The 22,453-nt window shown below is 32.5% G+C and overlaps 2 protein-coding genes across 12 annotated transcripts; both read right to left on the bottom strand.

Annotated features, from left to right (window-relative positions):
- Positions 1–1,031: 1,031 nt before the first annotated feature.
- LOC108323825 (BTB/POZ domain-containing protein At5g47800) lies at positions 1,032–7,101 on the bottom strand. 7 transcript variants are annotated; one of them, XM_052871906.1, is made up of 7 exons: positions 6,520–7,101; positions 4,122–4,436; positions 3,683–3,959; positions 3,524–3,593; positions 3,031–3,435; positions 2,205–2,945; positions 1,032–1,698 (listed from the first exon to the last, which is right to left on the bottom strand). In XM_052871906.1, the coding sequence occupies exons 3-7, from the start codon at positions 3,739–3,741 to the stop codon at positions 1,186–1,188; spliced, it is 1,788 nt and encodes a 595-aa protein (XP_052727866.1). In that variant the 5' UTR covers positions 3,742–3,959; positions 4,122–4,436; positions 6,520–7,101; the 3' UTR covers positions 1,032–1,185. The 7 variants fall into 7 exon arrangements, with proteins under 7 accessions (XP_052727866.1, XP_052727867.1, XP_017412082.1 ...); XM_052871907.1 differs by having other exon boundaries at positions 3,031–3,429; XM_017556593.2 differs by having other exon boundaries at positions 3,683–3,785.
- An 816-nt stretch (positions 7,102–7,917) lies between these two features.
- On the bottom strand, positions 7,918–22,208 carry LOC108323848 (C2 and GRAM domain-containing protein At1g03370). Of its 5 annotated transcripts, XM_052871905.1 has the most exons (10): positions 21,410–21,496; positions 19,619–20,878; positions 18,377–18,559; positions 17,956–18,239; positions 17,728–17,844; positions 17,348–17,610; positions 16,140–16,308; positions 15,759–16,031; positions 15,562–15,615; positions 7,918–8,196 (listed from the first exon to the last, which is right to left on the bottom strand). In XM_052871905.1, the coding sequence occupies exons 2-10, from the start codon at positions 20,676–20,678 to the stop codon at positions 8,029–8,031; spliced, it is 2,571 nt and encodes an 856-aa protein (XP_052727865.1). In that variant the 5' UTR covers positions 20,679–20,878; positions 21,410–21,496; the 3' UTR covers positions 7,918–8,028. The 5 variants fall into 5 exon arrangements, with proteins under 5 accessions (XP_052727865.1, XP_017412123.1, XP_017412132.1 ...); XM_017556634.2 differs by lacking the exon at positions 7,918–8,196 and having other exon boundaries at positions 15,385–15,615; positions 21,181–22,205; XM_017556643.2 differs by lacking the exons at positions 7,918–8,196; positions 15,562–15,615 and having other exon boundaries at positions 15,869–16,026; positions 21,181–22,208.
- Between the last annotated feature and the right edge of the window lie 245 nt (positions 22,209–22,453).

The raw sequence follows: 22,453 nt of genomic DNA, 5'->3' as shown, positions 1-22,453 counted from the left end.
CATATATTTTTCTTTCAATTTATTTTCTTATATTTTACCTATGTTTCTTTTAAAAAATATTACTCATTGATTTAAATTTTAAAGGTTTTAAAACAAAACTTTAATTTTTATTTTAATTATAACACACTTCAAAAGTGTACATATGTAAAATTACAATCTAATCGTGAATGATAAAATTTATAGATGAGAAGGTACGAGTTTCATATATTTATATTTGAAGTAAAAATTCATCAATGAGTATAAAAATTTATCGCATCTTTGTCTCTTCTAGTTACAAATGTTCTAATATAAAGGAAATTAATTATGAAATTTGTAATTGTAAATCTTAATCTCTCATTCTTATTTTCTTTACAAATAACCTAAGTAACACACGTAAAAAAATATATAAAAGAAACAAATTTGATAAGCTTAAAAATTTTTTTTTTTAAATTATAAAGAAAACCAATAATTAAGTTAAAACTTAATAAAATTTTGTATACTAATTAAGATTATAATATATTATTTGAACAATATCCTAAAGAACAAAAAGTTTAACTAATAATAATTTAAATTTAAACATAAATCTCTTAAATTTTACGTCATAAAAATATTATGATAATAAATTATTATATTTTAGAAAATAAAATATTTTTATATAATTATAGTGATAAAAGAATATTTATGAAAATTGATTAAAAAAAAAGAAATTAATTACATAAAAAATCATAAAAATAATATTTTATATTAAAAAACAAATAAAAATATTAAAAAATATGAAATGTAAGTGTAAGAGACAATTTGATGTAGTGGAGGAAAATGATCTTACTTGTTCCCTTCCAACTTTACCACTCTTTATATCTCTAAATAAGTTTTTGTATTATTTAGATGAATTTTAGCTTACCAATTTATGAAAAGACTGATTTCTATACAGATTTCACGGCTATTAAACTGCATTTGTAACATGGACTTATTGGTTTAAAAAAGACATTTTAACAAAAAAATATTTTTAATACACATTATCTCTGTGTGTCTCTCTATCAAACAAAAGGATGTAAAAAAATAATTTCCCTAGATAAAACTCTTTGGGGAAAGAGATAGTACAAAGGATTTATACATTGCTGACATTTATGAGAAGTTAAAAAAGAAATAATAAGAATTGAAGTTACTAAGATTATTATTACTGTTGCTGTGATGGTGATCTGAATCTTACTTCTTCACACCATGTTCTGATTTACTTCTTGCCCTTCTTATCATTTTTTTAGGATCCATGTTCACCTTGCCGCTCGAACTACTTTCATCTCTCACAATCCTGCCTTTCTCAGATTGTGTCTCTTCAATGTCTCCTCTTATAACCATTTTTTTTTCTAAGTTCAATGCCAATTTGCCATCTGATCTTTTTGTTTTCTGCTTATCCCTTTCTCTAATTTCTTCTCCGTTGAATTCTTCTTTGGCTGGACCTAAAGAATGTTTGCTTTGGGTGTCTCTTGTGGTAGCTGCTCTATCTTTTGCTCCCAGAAGTATCTCATGTGGCTTTGGCAGTTTGTGACTGGAGGTTGCCTTAGACCCTTTGTCTTGTTCAAAGTAGAGCAGCTGCACTACTGTTCTTAATGGCAGAAGCTCGTTTTTTACTGCATGTCCACGCACTTCTGGGGACAATCTTTGACAGTCTAGAATCCCACACAACCGCTTCTTGTCTGCTTTGCTCAGTTCAGGATGCATCTGTGCATGCATATAACTTCAATCAGTTCATAAATACACCTTAAATGTGAATCTTTTAGCATTTTAAATTTGTCACTTATGTGTGAATCTGACAAACAACAACTTGTTCATTGCTATTATGAGACTTTTTCACTAGTTCTTACATTCTCCCAATTTCAGAATTTCCATCAACAGATCATAACAACTCAACTTTATACATGAATGAGATTGCCATCACGTCCAATCCACAATCTTAAAACATCATGCTCATAGGTACTCTCCATTCTTATGCAATTTGGACTTTTTCATCATACTTACACTCTAACCATAGATCTGTCATACTTATACTTTTTGTTAAAAGAAAAATCATGTTAAGGGAAGTAATCCCAGCACTTAATACATTTTCCGGTAATAAATTTCATTACTTTAGCTGTAAATGTCCTGTATTTTTACGTGCAATTATGCAGCATTGAAACAAGGGACTGAAAAATTGATAAGTGAGTGTAGGAGTGTTATGGGTACTTCACCTTAAGGTAGATGTTGATTGCCTGGTACAGATCATCATGGTCTTCTCGAGCAATACTGGGCACAGTTTCAGCAAGAGACACAAATTTTGAAACTTGCATGTTATCATCCCTTGCTACCACTTGAAGATAGGAATCAATGAGCTTGCCGACATTTCTAATTGATCTCAAAAAGTAGCTGCTATCCACAGCACCTGGAGACATTCTTTTCCAAAGCTTCAAGAAAGTTTCCAACACTGCTAGAACTAACTCTGTATCATAATAGTTCTGGTCAGAAGAGGATGTTGAAGGGTAAAGCAAGTCACTCACTGTTGCCTCCTCAAACTGCAAACTGGCTCTCCTTATGAGTTCTGTTTTGGTCACCGAGGAAACACCAAGGTGAATTGAAATGCTGAGAAGCCTAAACAAGAAGCCAACCGACACAGACCCTCTATCTGCAGGAATCATGCTAACAATTGTTTCAAGAATTTTTCTGTTTTTCTGTTTAGATTCTTCTGTTTGAGACACTGAACTGCCAGAACTTTTAAGCTTTGGGATTCCCGGTAGCCACCGGCAGGCATAGACATGCAAAGCTTCTCCAATAAGCTGTGGAGGGAGGACATATGTTGATCTAATAGCCATTATTATGCACCTGAAAAGATCTATGTCAAGATCAGAAACATCCTCCGTCCACCAATCTTTTGGCACAGAATGGTGCTGTTTTTTTGTGTAGCCTGGCCTGGTGTAGGTGTAGGACCATTTGACCTGCACAGAATAATCGTTTGTAAGATACCAAAAAATGCAACGGTCACACAAAACTGAGAAGGTTTGGAGGATCTGAGTTCTTGACCTGTGGTGGTGGTGTGAGAATTTTCTCAATAATTGAATCAATGCACTTTCTGACAATACCAAGATTCTCAGACCACTCTGGTAACGTAGCAGTAGTTTGAAGCGTTGCAATGGAATCTTTCCAACCTTCAAGTATGCATGAATTGAAGAAAGACTCAAGTTTTCCAACAAAGTTTCCCTTCTCAATGGAATCGTTCATTCTAAGGAACTTGGCAGCACAGAGAGCGGATACAAAGTTATGGGCACTTATGTTGATTGCAATTCCGTAACAAAACTTGGCACACAGTTCGAAAGCCTCTTCTCCTCCTGGTATATCATGAAGCTCCAGAGAGACACTCTCTGAATCACTACTGTCATAGCAAAGCCTTTGTAGGAGGCCACATTTGGGAAGAAGCGGAAACTGCAGCTAAAAAGAGCACAATTATAGATGAACCAATTATTACATTTTTTTTATCTTTTTCACACACACCACGTTTTCATTCTAATCCCAATACCTTGTGTAACAGATACGTGATGTCATTGATTTGAATCACAAGGTCTGCAGCTATCTCTGATATCAGAGTCCTGCATTACGACAATACATGTTATTTTGAAAAAAAAGTTGTATTGTGTCGATTTTTTTGACCAAAGAGTTCCTGCAAAGTGCAAAATACCTGGTAGCTTGTTCAGTGTAGAATGTATCTGCCTTTGTCCCAAGTTTCATGAACTTCATTTTTATTTGTAGAAATTGTCAAGAAAAAACCTCTACTTCAAAATCTGCAAGTTCAGGTAAGACTACACCTTGAACGACAGTACAATATAGATCTCATAAAGTCATGGAGAGGGAGAGAAGGGAAGGCATTGATGTAACCCTCTCAGAACTAAATCAAAGGGTTATGTCGTGATGCATGACCATGAAACAGCAGAATACGGAAGCACCAACTTAGATTTCTTCATTTCAAGCAAAGGGATGAAGAAGGAAAAGGAAATCAGAAATCACTATAGATAAAGGTAGAAGAATATGACATGATATCCTGTCCTGGTCACTCTGTCCCTTATGAATGAGAAAAAATTTCTTAATAAAAGAGAGAGAAATTTGCAAGAAGACCATACCTCAACCTCATTGATATTTATATACAATCCTGAAAGCCCTTCAATTCATTGCAGATGGTGCCCTCCACATATTAAAAAAAAATAAAAAAGCAACCAAATTCCAGTTTTGGCCGTTATCCGCCAATTGCTTACAGAGTTTTGCAAATTGACATTTCCTGTTTCTCTCTATGGTATACTTCTGAAAGTTTCTGTCTCAACCGTTAGAATAGAATAGATGAGTAGGTGAAGTTAACTATAGTCTAAAAGTCTTGCAGATGCAGAATACTCTCACTGACTAACACCAGGCTTCAGATTTTTCTGCCTCATCTGCAGTTCCTGACACACGAAACATAAACTGAACAACATGAAAATTTGGTAACCCTTGTTGGAAGATAATCTTGTAACTCATACGGATACGATACTAACATACAGTTTTTGTACCGAAGTATAAAATAATAGAAGAGAAACAAGGGATCTGAAATTGGGAAAGTGCTACTTATAATTAGTATTAATTTTGTTAAGACGTTGACTCGTGTCATGATAATCCTTGCATGACTTCATCCCTAGCTAATATCTTTAAATTTGTGTCACAGAAAGACTGAAAAAAAAAACTGTAAAAAGTAGAATGGAGCCAATAGCATATGTTTTGGGTACTGAATACTCATGCAACCCCACACTAGTTGATAATAATAGCAAATGAAGAAAGAAGCAGCAGCACGGCAGAAAATGCACTGAGCATGCATAAACATACATGATTACCTTGGCGGTTGGGTCTTGGCTAGAGAAAGGATAGTGGTAAAGCATGTTTATGCAATGTTTGGAAGTTGGGAATTAAGTGTTAGGTGAGCCAACATTAATGATTAGAGCTTTTATACAGTGCTCTCAAAAGTGTACTAAATCCAAAACAGATATGCACTAATACACACCCCAATGCCAATCTCTTTAGAAGATACACTTTTGATTAATTCCATGTATATAAAGATACGTGGCTTTGTTCAGACAATGATATGAAAATCGGAGAGAAAGTGATGCTCCGAGCTAAAAACTATTGCTACCAAAAGCTTCCTAACCGAAGGCAAATAATTTCTTGTGTGGCTACTTTCTTGAGTCACTTTCGTAGTGTCTCAAGAGAACTTTGATATATTAACTAATGTACTCTTTTCTTTTTTTTCAGTTTAAACTTAGTATAGGCCAGAGTGGTCCACTGCTATGGTCATCTCAATTATCTTATTCCCCACTAACCATATAGGAATCAAGAAAGGTGGAAGCCAACCTTTTCTCCTTTCTTCAATTTGTTTCTCTTTTATTCTCAATTTTGGCCAGGAATCACTGAGATAGTTTGAATTATTAGAAAAAGGTTAGCAGCATTTGTAGTCTTCTTAATCCTTTAAATTTCAATTGCACAGATCAGGTCCTACTAGTTTTCTTTCATTTAATAATTAATAAAATTACATGATGACAAACTAAGCATGACGTAGTAGTGAGTAAATATAATGTAGCAGTTGAAAAGCACATCTTCAAACCACAATGATTTAAAAAGAAAAGCCTTTCCCTTTTAAACAAGTTAAGAAGTCATATATAATGCTTTAGATGTAAGATGAAACCGGTTAGGATTGAGAGACATAATTGTAAATGAAAAAAGAAAACTTGAGAGATTAAAAATAAGGCAGTGGAAATTAATTTTGATAAAGGATGTGGTATTAGAGCTAAGCTCTCCCTCCCCACTGTTAAAATCTGACATGTAGCATGGTCTGTGCTTTGACAGACAAATGGTGGTAAAGCAAAAAGTAAAAACCAGTGTTTGTGGCATGGCACTTATTGCCTTCAGCCACACAGAAGAATGAAAAACCAACCATTCTTGTTCTTTCTCCCAATTAAGATGGTATTCGAAGGGTAGCCATAGCACCTTTTCCATATAGGCAATTCCCACAGATCCCAATTCCATGAACACTGAAATCCAGAAATGTGTATGCATGGTTTTAAAGTCAGCTATATGCTGAAACAATGTGATCTATTTTTATGTTCTTTGATGGCATTCAATTGGGTGTTTAGCCAATTATGTGAACATTCTCTTCTTCTGGAATTGACAAACTCTCTGCCAGTTACCCACTGTCACCCCCACTAGAAGGTTTTTATCATTTACTTTTGTCACTTTTCTTTTGGAACTTTTCAAACGCAAGTTCCTTTTTCATAAAATTCTATTATCCTCTGACAAAAGTATTCTTCATCTTTAAAACGAAAACGAAAAAGCAACTTTAAGCTTTTAATTGGTTAAGGAGTGAGAAGTCAAAACCTTAATGCTTTAATTAAATAATTTCACTGTGTCACACATATTTATCTCTAATACAGTTCATGCTTTACACTAACAGAAATAAAAAAGATTACATCAAACGCCAAACAGAGCAAGAAGAGAACATACCTGTTGCTGTATTATTGGTGCAACTGATTTAATCTTAGGAAGCAGAAAAAGCTTTAGAATTGAAAAGGCTGCATGGTTTAGAAGTAGGTGTAGTGTAGAAATTGAAGAAATGATGTGAAACAGCATGAGTAACGAAAGTGAAGGTAGAGAGATAGAGTGGGCTAGCAGGAGCATAGATGAAGATGAGAAGCTGTAAGCTGAGTGCTTTAGTAGTAGTGTTATGCAAGTAATCCTCAGAGAGAGAAAGAGGGAATAGGGTGTGTCTGTAACTTATGCTTCGGTTAGAAACAGCCAGGGAGACACCAACTAAAGAAAAATGAGTACCACAATGTCTCCTAACCAAGTGTTACGGGGTACAGCAGGGAGAGGAGAGAGAAGGAGTGGTTCGTTGGGATTAGTCAACATGGCAATGTATCAAAAGCATGCCATGATAAATCCACTGAATAGTAAATAGAATGGAATAGAAGAAGGGGAAAAGAAGACATGGGAAAAAAATGAAAAGAAAAGGAGGAAGCAGTGTCTTTTCCTTCTTCACCCAACAGCTTGAAAATTGGTGCTCAGTGATTGAATTACAAAAAGCATGCATTGCAAGTGGGCTATGACTTTGGAGTGCTCCTATACTTATTGAAAAGAAGCTTGTGTGGGGCCAACTCTCTGCATAGATAAAAGATCCTCTCTGCATTCCTCATCATGCTTCTCCCCACTAAACCTCAAAAGGATATTCTTATACTTTTTTTAAAAGGGTATCTGAAAGTTCTTCAAAAATACTAATATCAGTTCAAAAATTTGATTTTTTTTTAACTGCACGTATAAACTAAAGAACTGAATTCCTGGTTAAACACCTAAATTCTAGTTATTTGTTATACCATGTTATATATACATGATTGAATACTGTTGTTGTATCAGTCGAATGGATTGTCTGCATGTGAGCCACGTGTCCTGCCCTATGCCGTTGGTTATATCTTGGTGATGGGATTGGTCTGACTTGAGTGTTGGTTGTTTTGGAGGCCAAACACAGACAAGCACTTCTCTTTATCCTGCGTGTCACTCTTCCATTTTGCTTAATACTTCATGCGTGTTACCTTCTTCTCTATGTTCCTGTTCATTCACTCGTGCGTCAATCGTCTTGCTAACCCTTTGGGGGACCCACATGATTCTCTGTCACTCACTTGCAACCCCACACATCCACTCTATCCTTTCGCTTCAACCAACCTCTCCAAACTATTGATTTAATACCCTCAAAGAATAAGCTGCTACCAAGATAAAAACAATGGATTTGGTATTGGTGTCGATCTTAGACACCTATTACAACCAAATGTACATAACATCTATATATCTATGAAAAATAAGCTCAAAGCAAAGCAATTTCCTCGATGGTCCTACACAAATTATGCCTTGACAAGGAGATGACGATGGCCATGATGAGCATCATCATCTCAATAACATGATCATGATCATACAGACCTTTATCATCATTTTCTTAATTAGATTTTGTATTTATTTTGATCATTAAAGCTGATCTTTGAAAAAGGCGAAAAAAGATGAAGCCGACCATGTGCCTTTACGTGAAGATAATCGTCTCCTGATGACAGTCTGATGCCAATACATTTTGTTCATTCTGTGTGCAGCAAGCACTTTAACTGGTGTGCTCTTTTGCTCCTTGACCTTGTATTTCCCCTAGCATCATCATAAAAAGGTTATCAGATCAGATGAAACTTTATAAATATATTTTACTTTCATAAACCATATATGGATTAATGTTTGAGTCATGCTGTGGATATACTTGCATTGCTTTTAATTAAATTTCAAAGGGATGAAAGAAACTGTGCAACTTTTTGATGTAAAACTCACTCATACTTTTTTTAAGTTCATACTACCAACTAGCTGTCTCACATTATTCACTTTTTTCTTGGTTAGATTTCTTAATTCATGCCGGGAAGATCTTCCAACCCGCAGGTCTTAAATTCGTTGATTACCTTATCATGTCTTTCAGAAAGGGAAACTTCCAACTTTTTGTTACATCAACTGATGCCATGCTCTAGTTAAATATATCAATACAGATCACGAATAATTAACATTTAATTTTTAATGAAACTGGAATCAAAACATGATGCATGCGTACAGTATCATAAATTTTCATTTATGATAAATGTTAACATAGTATTCTTCCTTCAATTTCTCAAAATAAAAAATAATAGTTTTATAGAAAAGATTCCGATTAAGATTGTGCAGGTATATTGCGAAGTGACTTAAAAAGAAGGTACAAGTTATTTAAGTAGGGCAAAGGAAATGACTGGCCACCATTATTTCTTAACATGTTGCTAATTTAAAAGGTAACAGGTCACTGCACCTAACTTACTTTTTTTGAGGATACCAATACCGTTGTTTTCAAATTGGAGTAAAATTTGGGTCACAGTACAAATACACAGCACTGAAAGAGCAATCGTAAAGAGAGCATAGATGTCATTTAGAGGTAAATTGTTGGATTGTGTTTTTATCGTAAGGAGGAAAAATTGTTGTAAAAGCAGTTAGTGAGTTATGATTATGTCTGGTTTAGTGAAGTGGGAGTTGAAAACTTGATATTTAAGAAAACAGGCCTTCACGTATGAATCATGGTCATGTGTCGCTTTTGAGGAATTTGAAGACATGGAACACAAATAAATTGGTGTAGACATGATGAATCTCTTAATTGGTCCATGGAAGAGGAAGTTAACCGGAAAAATACAACACATATGAGATCCGAGCCTTATCGTATGAATATCACTCTTTATTCAAAATCTTAATATAATGAATTAATGAATTTTTAATTTTATATGATCCTCTCCTTTTTTATTTCTACGAAACTTAAATTCGTTGGAAAATATGACACATATGAGATCTGAGCTTTATTTTATGAATATCATTTTTTATTCAAAATCTTAAGACAATAAATTAATAAATAAATTTTTAATTTTATACAATACTCTACTTTTTCATTTCTACAAAACTTAGAGTTGAAAATCTACCATAAGCTAACAATTGTGTGAGTATTTGTGAATGAATCTTATAGTACTGATCTAGGGAAGGAGAGGTTCACTGTAAGATATAACACATATAATCTGAGTCTAACCAGATAAGAAATGAACACTACTTTTTATCCAAAATCTTAAGACAATAAATTAATAGATTTTTAACTTTATACTATACTTTATTTTTTTATTTCTATCTATGTAAATTCAATGTAAAACTTAGATTATTGATAGTCTTCTGTCAATTGTGTGAGTATTTGTGAATGAATCTAATAGTACTTGGTAATGAGTGTGAGTTGGAAATGGTTGCTGGAAAATGGGCGTAGTCAATTGACACTCTATCACATTGGACCTACTAATACTACCAAGTTAGGGCTATCAGGTTAAGATGGTTCCCCAAAAAATTTACTACATTTTGGTTCTATTGTTTGACTAATGGGCTTCATTGAATGCGTTGGTCCTCTTTGGTTCCCTTGTCCAAGAATCTTATTGCAAATCCTGCGTCTACAACTTTGTCAGATATTGTGTATTATTTTACAAACAAGGACAAAATAATATTTCATATCATACTTATTCCCTTGCCTTCCTATTTATATAAAGTTAAGCACGTTTTGTTCTTAGTTTCAAATCACTTTTCCTCTGAGTGTATATATGTATGATCAATCATAACTTCTTTCGTACAGAAAAAGTAAAAATACTAATTTAGGTCTTCATTCCCCTGTAAAATATAACACTTTCCTTCTACAATCCATTGCTAAATAATTATTTTTTACCTATGAGATATTTAACATTAATTTAAAGATAAATACAAACTTGATCTTTCTTAGAAAGATATATATATATATACACTTAAATTTGTCTATTTTTTCAAATATTAATTAAATATTTTTTTATTAAAAATTAAAATCACAAAAAAAAATATAATATTATTATCAAATGTAAAAAATATGTTCATTTGTTTTTTTCTAATGTTCGTCTCCGTCCTATACTCAATCTAAAAAATTAAATATTACATATACCTTTATATAACTAATTACAAATTTTCTGTTAAATCAAAATGAATTCGAAATAACAAAGACAAGTTTATTAACCACTACTAATATTGATGAAAAAAAAACCTAATGTTGTAAAACAGCATTAACTTATACTAACAAAACAATCTTGACAACAATAAAGAAATAATCACTATTGATTTTCACTTATAAGAAACAAATCAAGCTAGTAAGAAAAAATATATATCAATCAACAACATTCCAAAATGTAATTGAGTGGAAAATTTCTTTATTGATGTTATCCCAACAATATTTTCAATGAGACAGATTTCTTTATTGATGTTATGCTCACAATATTTTCAATGAGAAAATTCTTTTTTACTTAGTTGAAAATGTAAATTTTATAATCTTTACAAATCAAATTAGTTTTTAAATTTAATTATTTAAAGTTTTTTAAATATATTTTACCATATAATATTTCAAATTATTTAATTATTATCTAAATCTTCTTCATCAAAACACATAATACACATAATATTAATATATTTATTTATTCAATCTTGTAATACATTATTATGATTAGTAATATATACATAATATTTGAATTCTTTATGCATCTTGTTGGAGCTCATGTGATAATAGTGAGACACTGTAATATGTGCTCGAGCTTACCATACACACCCAAAATTAAAAATAAAATGTTTGTTTGGAAATTTCACACTATTTCAGATCTTGAATTTATAAAAGAAGCTAAATTTACATAATGTAATAGGTAACAAGTACCATTAATATTTTTCTACTCAAATGAAAATATGTATATAATTATAGAGAATTAGGCAAATTATTAAATGAAAGATTATGATATGTTTATTATATATCCATCTTCTATTAAATAATTTAATTTTTCTAATATTGATATTTTACTATTGAAAATAGTGTTTTTTTTTCCTTAAAATATATGCTCCCTTTTGGGATGTATGTTGTTTTTTTTTTTACCAAACTTCCTTTTTCTATATCATTAAGTTGTGTTTTGATAGTTATTTGTGTTTTTTTTTATGTAGATAGAGTGATTTTTATGTGTGAAGTTATATAGAGAAAAAGAACAAATCTTAGACAGAATTTATAAGTAGGGAAAATTAATTTAATTCAAAATTTAGGATTTTTTAGCTGAATTTAAAAATTTGCCCATGATATTAAAATATACTTAATCTATTTTTTCAAACAATTTTAATTCAAATATAACTTTTTAAACAATTTTATCATGGTGATCAAATAACAGATAAAATTACTTAATTTATTTTTATTCAACTGTAAATAATTTTATATATATATATATATAAAGAGAATTTTCTCTGATATTTATTCAAATTAAAAACATGCGTGTATTTTTTCTTTCATACAACATGATTGTACTTTGTAGTTAAGAAAATGAGAAACATGTAGTTTAAACTAATCATTATATATATTTTCTCATTGACAATGCATGTTATAAAACCAAAATTAAATAACACACTGGATTGCATCCTGTCTAAATGCCAATGAAGATTAAGTGTATGTATATATATATATATAATATATATATATATATATATATATATATATATATATATCTTGAACCTCTAAGTTCTCAGATAAAAATATAATTAAATAAATAAAAATATTTTGATTTAGGTATGAATTCCTTCTCTGATTATGATGAACAGTATGATTGTGCATTTGACTTTGCTTTTCTAAATAAGTTTTTCAATAAAAAAACAGAAAATAACACAAGTGAAAACAAAATAGACAAGGATTCAGTAGTTGGAAGTAATGAATCTGATGGCAATACATTAAATGTTGAGCATGATCCTAAAGGTGAAACTCCAAGATGGATTAGAAGAAGAAGGTTTAAAAAGGGTACTGAAGAGTATATTATATGGAAAAGAGAAATTAGACTCAAAAATAGAATTTCAGCTAGAAAATCCATTGAAAAGAAACAGGTTTGTGCAAAAATCTCACCCATCTTTAAAAATACACAAAAAAAATAAAATCATTTCTATATTTTTTGTCAAACTTGTACTTTTTTAAATTGATAAAATTAGCCTTTTCATTTTAAAATTTTTTATTCTCATCCTTCTTACTAATAAGTTTATGATATATATATTGAAACTATCAAAATTACATAGATTTAGAATATTGAAATATTATTTTATCAATTTAAAAATATAGTAACTAAAATATAATTTAATTTAAAGGACAGACACTAAAACTATATTTTTAATCAAACAAAAATCAGAATTGGTATATTCAAATACATGTAAACATCAATTAATAACTTGTTTTAAGACAATTTAATCTTTTATAGTTTTGACAAATACTTTTGATAATGCAGGCTCATATCAGTGAGCTTGAAGCAAAAGTCATAAAACTAAAGGGAGAGATAGAATTGAGGAAAAAAGTTATACAGGTGATCATTGTTTCTAGTCATATATATATATATATATTTATTTATTTATTGCCAATTTTAAATATAAAGTTATTCACGAGTAAAAGGGATGTTAAAAAATATTCATAATATTCTTATTGAACAAAATTTGAATTAATCAAATGTTCAGTTAGTGTTTGGATATCACTTTCTCTTTTAAAAATGTCTCAATTTTGTTGTTGTCTACCTAAAATATACAGGGTAGGTTAAGTTAAAAAATAGAAAGACTAGTGATGAAGATATGATTAATACAGGACTTTTGAAAAAGAAAAATAAATTTTAAAAATGGTAAATTTATTGGACTTTTTCACCTATTTTTATTTACTTATTTATCTGTTTTCATCTATTCTCTGTTTATATTTAACTTATTTTATTTATTGTTTACTTTTATACGATCAATTTTTTTCATCCTACCTACTTCTCTTTCTTCTGCCAAACAAAAAGATAATGATTATATATGTAGCTTAGGGTTTACTAGCATCACTTATAACTTCAATTTATTTTACTATTCTTATATTAGGTCTGTTATATGTTGTAATTAAAGTTGTTAGAGTTTTAAAGTACTTTATTTTCAAAATATTTTGTTTACTAATATTAAATTTCTTTATATTGTGGTTTGAAATTTGTAGAAGTATTTCAAATTTTTAATCTAAACATAATTTTAATCGATTGAGAAAGAAAAAAAAACCTTCATGGTTGAAGATCAAATAAATTTAACTCAGTTTGCTAAGCTCGTGTTAAGTATATTTTGAGTTAAATTTTATGTAACATTACAAATTCTATATTGTTGATCAATAAAAAGTATTTAATATAATTATTATTAAAAGTAGTTTTTTTCATATATAATAATTTATAATTAAACAATACCACTATAATACAGTCTATATATATACACCTTTTCCTTTTGACACTATTTTGTTGAAAGATATTTTATGGCCTTCTTTCAATTCAATTTTTCACTCTCTCTTTTTTTTTTTTAGATATTTTCAAATTCTAAACCTGCAGAAAAGTTATGCAGACTGAGAAGGGTTTTTTCTGCATCAGATTTTCATTCTCCAACTCAGGTAGAATAATACTACGTAGTTTTAATACAAATTCTCTTCTAAGATAAAAAAAAAAATTGTGTGCACATAATCCTTAATATTTCAAACTTACTTTTAATTACAAAAATCAATTCTATAAAATACACAAATTGTCACCATGATGGTATTCTATTGGATCTTGCAGGTTGACACTGAAGATGCAAACACAACTTGGGAGAACCACTGGAATGTGGGGTGGATGGTTACTTATTCCAACCATGGAATACTTTTCTAATATCCCCTCTATTTTTATATACATTACTCTTACATCATTTATATTTACATTCAAATAAGATTTTTATCATATATATATCACCTATTTTTCTTTTGAGAAGAGACAGCAAGAAATTAAAATTACCTTAGGGACATAAATCAAATAGAATATCTTATTCACATATACCAAACTAAACAAGCACTGTTTTTATTTGACCTGATCAAATTTTAAAAATTTAAATATTTTTAATTGAACTTTTTTTTTCTGGAACTGTCTTCAAATTATTGTTCATTTGTAAGCTTCATGGCTGCTGTTACTGTTGCCAAGGTTGAGACTGACTGTGGATGCTTATTACTGTCTTTGTTATATAGTCTTTTACCTTTAGAATAAGATTTGGTAAGAAAATTTTGACAGAGAAGTACATACTTATTTTCTGTGTTTTATAACAATTTGCAAGGCATGATTAAGAAAAAAACACATTTTTTTCTAAGCTGATGCGTGTGATTCACCCAAGAAGTAGGTCTACGTCATAGCTACTAGGGAAAGTGAGAGATATATACTTGAGCACCAGAATATTATAGCAGTCAAACTATTTCTTACAATCACTGACTAATTATTTTGTCACCTATACTTTGGAAGCAAACAACAGTAACCATGACATATGATAAATGCCAAGTAATCATCTAAATAGTGACATTTCACAGCAAACCAAATTTTGAACTGGTAGGCAACTGCTGATGCAATCTGAGTATGTTTCGCAGAGTCTAATTAGCCATTTACGACAAACCAGTTAGTAATATCTCCAAACAGTAGTCTGGTATGAACAACAAATTTTGGTAGCAAATCAGCATCATTTTCTGAAGTCATCATATATCCCAGTTCAAGCTGAAGAATGGAAAAATATTTGTTCTGAAAGGAGGGTGTAGTCAGTTTGGTTTATTAATTGGTGAAACACTGGGCAATCTGAATTTTGTAGAATGGTAATTATTCTAAGAAAATCGTAGAATATGAGGAACTGTTTTTTCTTGGACGAAATGTTAAGGATTGCCCAGAATCATATATACAAGAATCTATATTGTAATGGTGCTGTAAGAATATCAGTTACCTTTCCTAATTGTAAGAGGTTAAATTCCGTATGATGATTCATTCGTTATTTAGCCAAAAATTCCTTCTCAACTAGACTGAATGTCAACTTTAAGCGTTCTTGCAGATTTTTTAGGATGTTCTTTGTAATCCTTTTCTGATGTTTTGTACTTTTCAGCCATTCAGTTCCAAACAATACCTGTACTTTACATGCCTTTGGAGTCAAATCCTCAATTTGATAGCGAATGTGCAACTGCAGAGCATTGTTAGAAGACATAAGGCAACGGTACAGAAGACAAAATCAATTAGATGACAAATATAGGTAAGCCTAGAAAACAAAGATACAACAAATACATCATAGAAAGTTGAGGAACAAGCTAAATTTGGCTTGCTTACATTGAAAAAATCACCAAGGGGAACTCCATGGAAGTTCATAACCTCTTGCAACAGCCAACCCTTTCCTCCTTCCAAAGTAGATTTCTGCTGAGTGCTCGTTACTTCAACTCTATAACGTGAAATCCGCTTCTCAAACTTATAATACACTGCCCTCTCATATACACCACTGTTCTCAGATACCCAAGGGGTATAAGAATAATTAACACAGCCAGATTTTTCCATGAACATTCGGTCCAACTCACCCCCACTAAATAGCTCCATCAAGAAACTGGCCTAAATTAATTAAAACATAAGAAACTATAATGAAACACGAGCATTTGCCAAGTTGTACAAAAAAGTGATAATGAACCAATAATTTTTTGAGGGGAAGAGAGAGATTACAGGAACAGAAAGTGCACCAGAATGAACCTCAGACATGCTGACATCACCAAGACCGATGAATGACCCATTCTCATCGCTTCTAAGGCCTTTAGTTTCAGAGTCTTCTTCTACTAACTGAACTTTCTGCTCAGGACTCAAGGATCTGGCCTTCCAGAGAGCCATGATAGTCCTATACCAGCACAGAACAGTTTTTAGAGTTGTAAAATAGGATATCTTTTATAATATAGTTTGTCACCATTAATTTCACAGATAATTTCTTGAAATCATCTATTGACAAGTTGGAAGACCACGCCTCCAAAAACATGGGCCTTTTTTCAGGTGGTCGAAAATATCTCACACAAAATGTAGTTGGAGTAGTGGCTAGTTGGAAAACAACTACATTAGTCTAAAAAAATATAATCAAACACAATCGGAAGATCATATTATCGGATATTTAAAACAACAAATAACTATGAAAGCATAGCTTGATCAACAAGAAACAAAAAACACAAGTTAGCATACTTTTTCTTCATCATCCATTAGCAACTTAATATTGCATGATGGTTAATCAAAGAAATGCAGACACCTAAACACATTAAGAAAATAACTTCCACACTTTATTTTTCTAGTTCCACACTTTATTAAGAAAATCAATTTAGTTACCAACCAACGTAGGGCAATGCAATTTACAACAAAGGAAAATATAATAGAAGTTAATGGGTTTTATCAGAGCATCAGGATAGGAAATGATCAAAAGAATTGCAACTGTGAATTGTTGATATTGACAATTTTTAATGTTTAACATAAATTCACAATCAAAATTGTTGAATTTAAAGGGGGTGAGGAGACAAAAAGAACCAAATGTTTTAAGAGAAAACTAAGAATGAAAATGCTTTCTTATTCTAGAATTTATATACATATACATGTAGCATTCATACATATAGGCTAGGCTCTTAACAGACTTAGTCGACACTATTTTCTAGGTTAACATTGATTCAGCCTAGCTTCCTAAATACTAATTTTCATGAGCACTAAATGCATTTTATCATGTGATATACTATTTCTTATATGCCTTAACTCGAGGTCAAAACTCAAAGTGATACTGGTGTCGTTGTAGACCTAAAGTAACCAGGGTTGGTAAAACAAAATTGTGGTAGTGGCAGCGGTGTTGCAGTTAAGCATATAGAAGAAGCAAGCTTGTACAATAACATCAAATGTCCCCAGTCTACCTGTTTGCAACATTGAAAGACACAAAGGATTGGAACCGGAACTTCAGTCTGCCATCTTCATCTTGTGTTTTTGCACCATGCCTTGCATCCACACCTCTTCCTGGCCAAAGAGTGATGACAATTATTGGACTTCCCATTGATGAAAATGTAGGAGGAATAACCTGAATGTCTTCAATGTCCTCCCAGAGCAAGAAGAATTTTGTCTTGTGTCCAAACAAGTTTGCATGGAAACCAATTATTCTTGCTGAAACAAACAGTCGACCCTGAAGAAAACAAAAAAGTGACAACTTAATGAGATAATAAGAAAGAAAGCACATGTCCATTAAAATAAAAATAGAATTTACAATGTCTTTCAACACCACATTACAAACCAACCACACCTGTAGGGGCATTTTTCTTTTCAAATGACAGGTGAAGTCATTGATGAGAAATTCCTCAGGTGGAAGCCCAAAGAGTTTCTGAAAGGCTGAATTTGTTTGAGGAGACCGCAAATTAATCTACAATTTTGTAAATAGGAAAAGAAAAAAGGGTAGAAAAGGGTGATAAAACAGAAGTGCAAAATAATTAATAAGAAAAACAAACGCCTGACAACATAGAAGGATCCTTACCTTCTTCCCCACCTCTTTCTCCATTTTACTTATATAGTGTTTTACAACATCCCCGCGTCTAGTGTTGTTCAAGAAAATTCTTAAGTGCAACTTAGACTGACTTGCCTGAGCCAACTTTCCTTCAAGGGAAACCCATATATCAGCAAGATCTGAGATGTTTGTTTTAAGAAAATTGATTTCAACATGTCCTAGAGATGTAACTTCATCAAAAGGTCCATCAAAATCATAAACATCCACATCCAGCACGGAAGGAGGATCATCCATTGCATCAAATTCAAATATTTCTGCAAAGACAGATAATTTTTTTAACAAAGAATACTTTATCATATTCACCATCCACATGTAGAGGAAAATAGACTCGTGTGTTAGATCGCTGGAGGTGCTCATTAATGATAAAGTATCAGATTTCAAATATATTCACCATTCCATAAAGGACTAGATTTCTTGAACTTGATTGAGCTGGTTCTTGTTTTTCCATTGCAAGTAAACACAACATATGGATCACAAAATGCCTTAGATTCAGCAATAGCTAAATTGCTTCCTTCTATTATGGCCACAGTTAGCATCCATCCTGCTCCGTGTGCTTTAATTCCATGATCACTACCTAATATTGTAGTACCACATAAAAACTATATCAGGAAAGCCATATAACCACCAAATAAAGTAAACAAGGGCTAAACAATCAAGAAAGAAGGGAGAAGAAATCCCTGGCCACCCCGTGAAAAAAATAAGCATCTCAGGTGTCAGAAAAAGCAAAATCAATTCATTCAAATAAAACGTAACTGGAAGAAATTTCCAGGTCCATACTACATTAGCATTTGACAAGCTCATATTGTTTCCTCCATACAAATAAAAAAGATACAAGTTTAATGATAGAAAAAGGCTGAATATGTTTATAATTATTAATATCTATAAAATGAGTGTTTCAATTTTGATCCTTGTAAAATAAATATTTGTTTTTTATCCTATAAAATTCAAAATCATTAGATGCAATAACTAACATTGTCAGAGACACTGAGTGTACAGAGGATGTCTAAGATGTCTACCTTACTCCTATTCTTTTATGTATTGCATATTTAGGTTTATTTATATGTTATTATTTAATATTACTTTGTATAACTCGAAAGTGTATAAAACAAGCACTTGAGAAAATCCAAAGCAGTATCTGAGCAAAACATGAAATACATTCTTCACCTTTAGGTTTGACTCTTTCTGGCAAGAAAGCTCATTTTCAAAGTACAAGGCTTTCAATTCTGTATGTATCAATTATTTATTTGATTTTGGTCAGAGTATTCATTTGTCTATTTTAACCAGTAATTTACTGCTTTGCATCTATTATTGGAGTAAAAGTTCCCTAACATATTTCAGTTTATGGTTTTCCCAAAACGCCGCATAGGAGGTAGAAATTTCTTCTGAGCTAAAGCATATATTACTCTTTGCTTGAATTCGGATTGTCATTCTTTCCCTGTTTTTTTTAGGACGGTATGTTGTTTCCCACATTGGAATTTTGTTTTTCTCTCTTAAGGTACTATTCTTTGACCAACAAAAAAAAACGAAGGAAATTTCATTTGCTCAGATAAACACCCAATCTGATGGGTGTTTAAAATCAAGCAAATTGTCAAGTTAAAGGATCATAAAATAATTAAGGAAATAAAGGGATTACCCTTTCGTGCTCTGGCTTGCATGAAGCGTGAGATTAGACCGAATACTTTTTCACCTTGAAGAACCAAGACAACACATACAACAAATTCCCCAATAGAATCTGGGAGGTCAAGCCAAACAAATTCAAGCCCTTGAATTAGCCTAGGAGATGCCAGCCACATATGCACAAACACGGACATGACCATTAAGAATGCTAAGAATACTTGGAAGTTAGCTAAATATTGCAGTGCCAGCCTCCAATCTGACTGAGGCTCTGGTCGTAATGTTGCCAAAGCCTGTTCCTTACTAGAACCAAGGTCCTTTGAGACAACAGCCTTTACAGTCTGACATAACAAAATAGCATATTGATCAAAGCTTTCCCTCATACCTTGCCGAGCTCCGCTTTCTATCATTCCTTTCATCATGGTGCTCTGTACAAAGTTCATTCGCCAAGATATCACCAGACGTGAACACTGTTCCCCTGATGGCAACTCCGGTCCAGGTGTGATTACATAAAGTAATTCTACCTTAAAGGTGCTGCCGTACATAACATCTGGAGTACTGACACTGGCGAAAACCGCAAAGTTCTTCCCATCAGCCTTTAAATATGTCTGGTCCTCGTAGCCTTTGACAGCCTTGATTAATTTAGTGGCTGCCTTGAGGTAAGAAAGCGATCTTTTTGGGGTCTCCCCACCATTCTCAAACTTCCAAGTACCAACTTGCAGTTCTGTAGTACCCTGTACCTCTGCCAGTGTCTTGGGAAAATTAGAATCAGGTGAAAATAGCAATGTATTCAAGTCTCCCGGTGCAACTATGTATAATTGATCAATAAGAACTCCTCCCGATAAATTGCTAGGAATTTCACTTCCTTGATCTGCGGACTCTATTTTTTTAATAGTTTCTTCGAAAGTCTCAACAGGGGGCTGATCCTCCTCAATCTTGATTTCACCACCAACTTCAATTTTGCTTGTTTCAGATTGGTCTGAGTCAATACTTCTGCTGGGAGACATCGAAGCCACATCAGTGCCTTTGTTAAATATTTGAGCAATTCGGCCAGCAAACGATTTTTGATTTTGATGCATAAAAGGTTTGTCCTCCTTAGAACTGGAAGATGCGGTTTCTTCCCTTACAGGAGAAGACAAGTTTGAAAAGCTAAGAGAAGACAACGAAGGAGAATTGGTAATTGCATCAGGACATTTTCTTGGAGGTACTAACTGATCACCGATGTCATTTGACTCCCCAGATCCATTTTGGGAAATGAATATACTCAAATGAATCTCACCTGTCCAGAAAATGAAAGCAATTGTCACAATTTAAGTTCAGTAGCGGGATCCACGTACGAGCACAATATTTTCCAAAAGGACTTGATGCAGATGACCCTTAAAACTCGACAAAAGGCCATTTACATTTCGAGATCAGTCGTCTACAATAGCATGAAAGCAATATAACAACAGCAGGAAATTCATGAATTTGACATAATAAAACAAACAACCAAGCAAACTGAGAAGGGTGGGGGATGTAGAAAAAAATGCCCTAAACAATTGGATAAGGTTGAGGGGAGTTCAGTTGAACAGTACAATATACCAAATGGCTTGTTCTTGCACTTCTTGTTTTTGGATTTCAATGAATACCAAGCAGGACCAATGGATTTAATTTCCTCTTCAAAAACAAGTGAGATAGGCACCTTAAGCCGTCCCACGTAGTCATAATTAAAGAACTTGTCCTCATCCATCACAGAGACAATAAGGGAATCTTTAAGATCGTCGACCCAAAAAGTAAATTGTTCATCCCACATTGGGTTCAAACTTTTTACCGCTTTGGTCTTGAACTTGTGTTTCCCCAACTGCACCCGCACGTACAGATCAATCAACCCATTGGTATCCGTCAACGCCAAGTTTTTTGCCTCAATAACACGAACCACAAGCTTCATTTTCTAATTATAACTCCAATCTTACGGCAAAAAGGTCAACTTTTTTCCTTCAGCAGAGGGCGACCCAGAAAATCCTTTCAAAAGGAAAATGCAATGCATGCAGAAGGAGAAGGTTATTCATAATCAAGCATCAAAAGCAACAAATTGGATTGGCAAAACCCAGAACCGAATTGATCAGACGCATGACCAGGGGGGAAATCAACCCAACAATCTGACAGAAACATGTATAAACAATATCGATTCTGCCAGGAAAAGAAAAGAAGACAATTCAGAATTCACAATCCAACCCAATTCAATTGTTTCGTGACAGACTCATCGCTGACGGTTTGTAGAAATGAAAATAAGTGCAGAAAGTCTGGGCCATCACCCGTCAGCATGGCAAGAAAAAAAAATGTAAATGGAAAAAAAGAAGAGAATTTTAAGAGCGGGTGATCCGAGAGACAAACCCTAAAAAGACACAAACGAATTGAAGGGTCAGAAATGAATGGAAAATTTGAATATCAAAATTAGAAAAGGAGGGAGTCGCGGAATGGTGGGTTGAGACATTAATAACAGACACTCTCTCCCTTTCCCTGTTCCTGTGTTTTTCTTGCTTTCCCATTTTATACAGATGCTATTTCTTTGACCTTGCAATCATCAAAACTACTATGTTATGCCATTGCTATGCTATGTGCCAACATTTAATTTTTTTGTTCCACTACATTCTCTTGATATATGCTAAACAAAGAAATCCTATGAAGCGAAATTCTACCACTCTTTTCTTTACCTTAGTTGCACACTGAAAGTGGTCATCTCAGAAAAGGCCAAAAGAGAATTCAACAGAATCTCATGGTTATGAAATTGAGGGTGATGCCTATGCCATCTCATCCTTTTCTCACCTTTTCGTTACAACGACATTTTCAAAGGAACAACAGCTTGTTTTCTCTA

Source organism: Vigna angularis, chromosome 1, assembly GCF_016808095.1.
Source record: "Vigna angularis cultivar LongXiaoDou No.4 chromosome 1, ASM1680809v1, whole genome shotgun sequence".
NCBI classification, from domain to species: domain Eukaryota; kingdom Viridiplantae; phylum Streptophyta; class Magnoliopsida; order Fabales; family Fabaceae; genus Vigna; species Vigna angularis.
The sequence above is the reverse complement of the archived record's forward strand: the minus strand, read 5'-3'. Positions and strand labels throughout refer to the sequence as shown.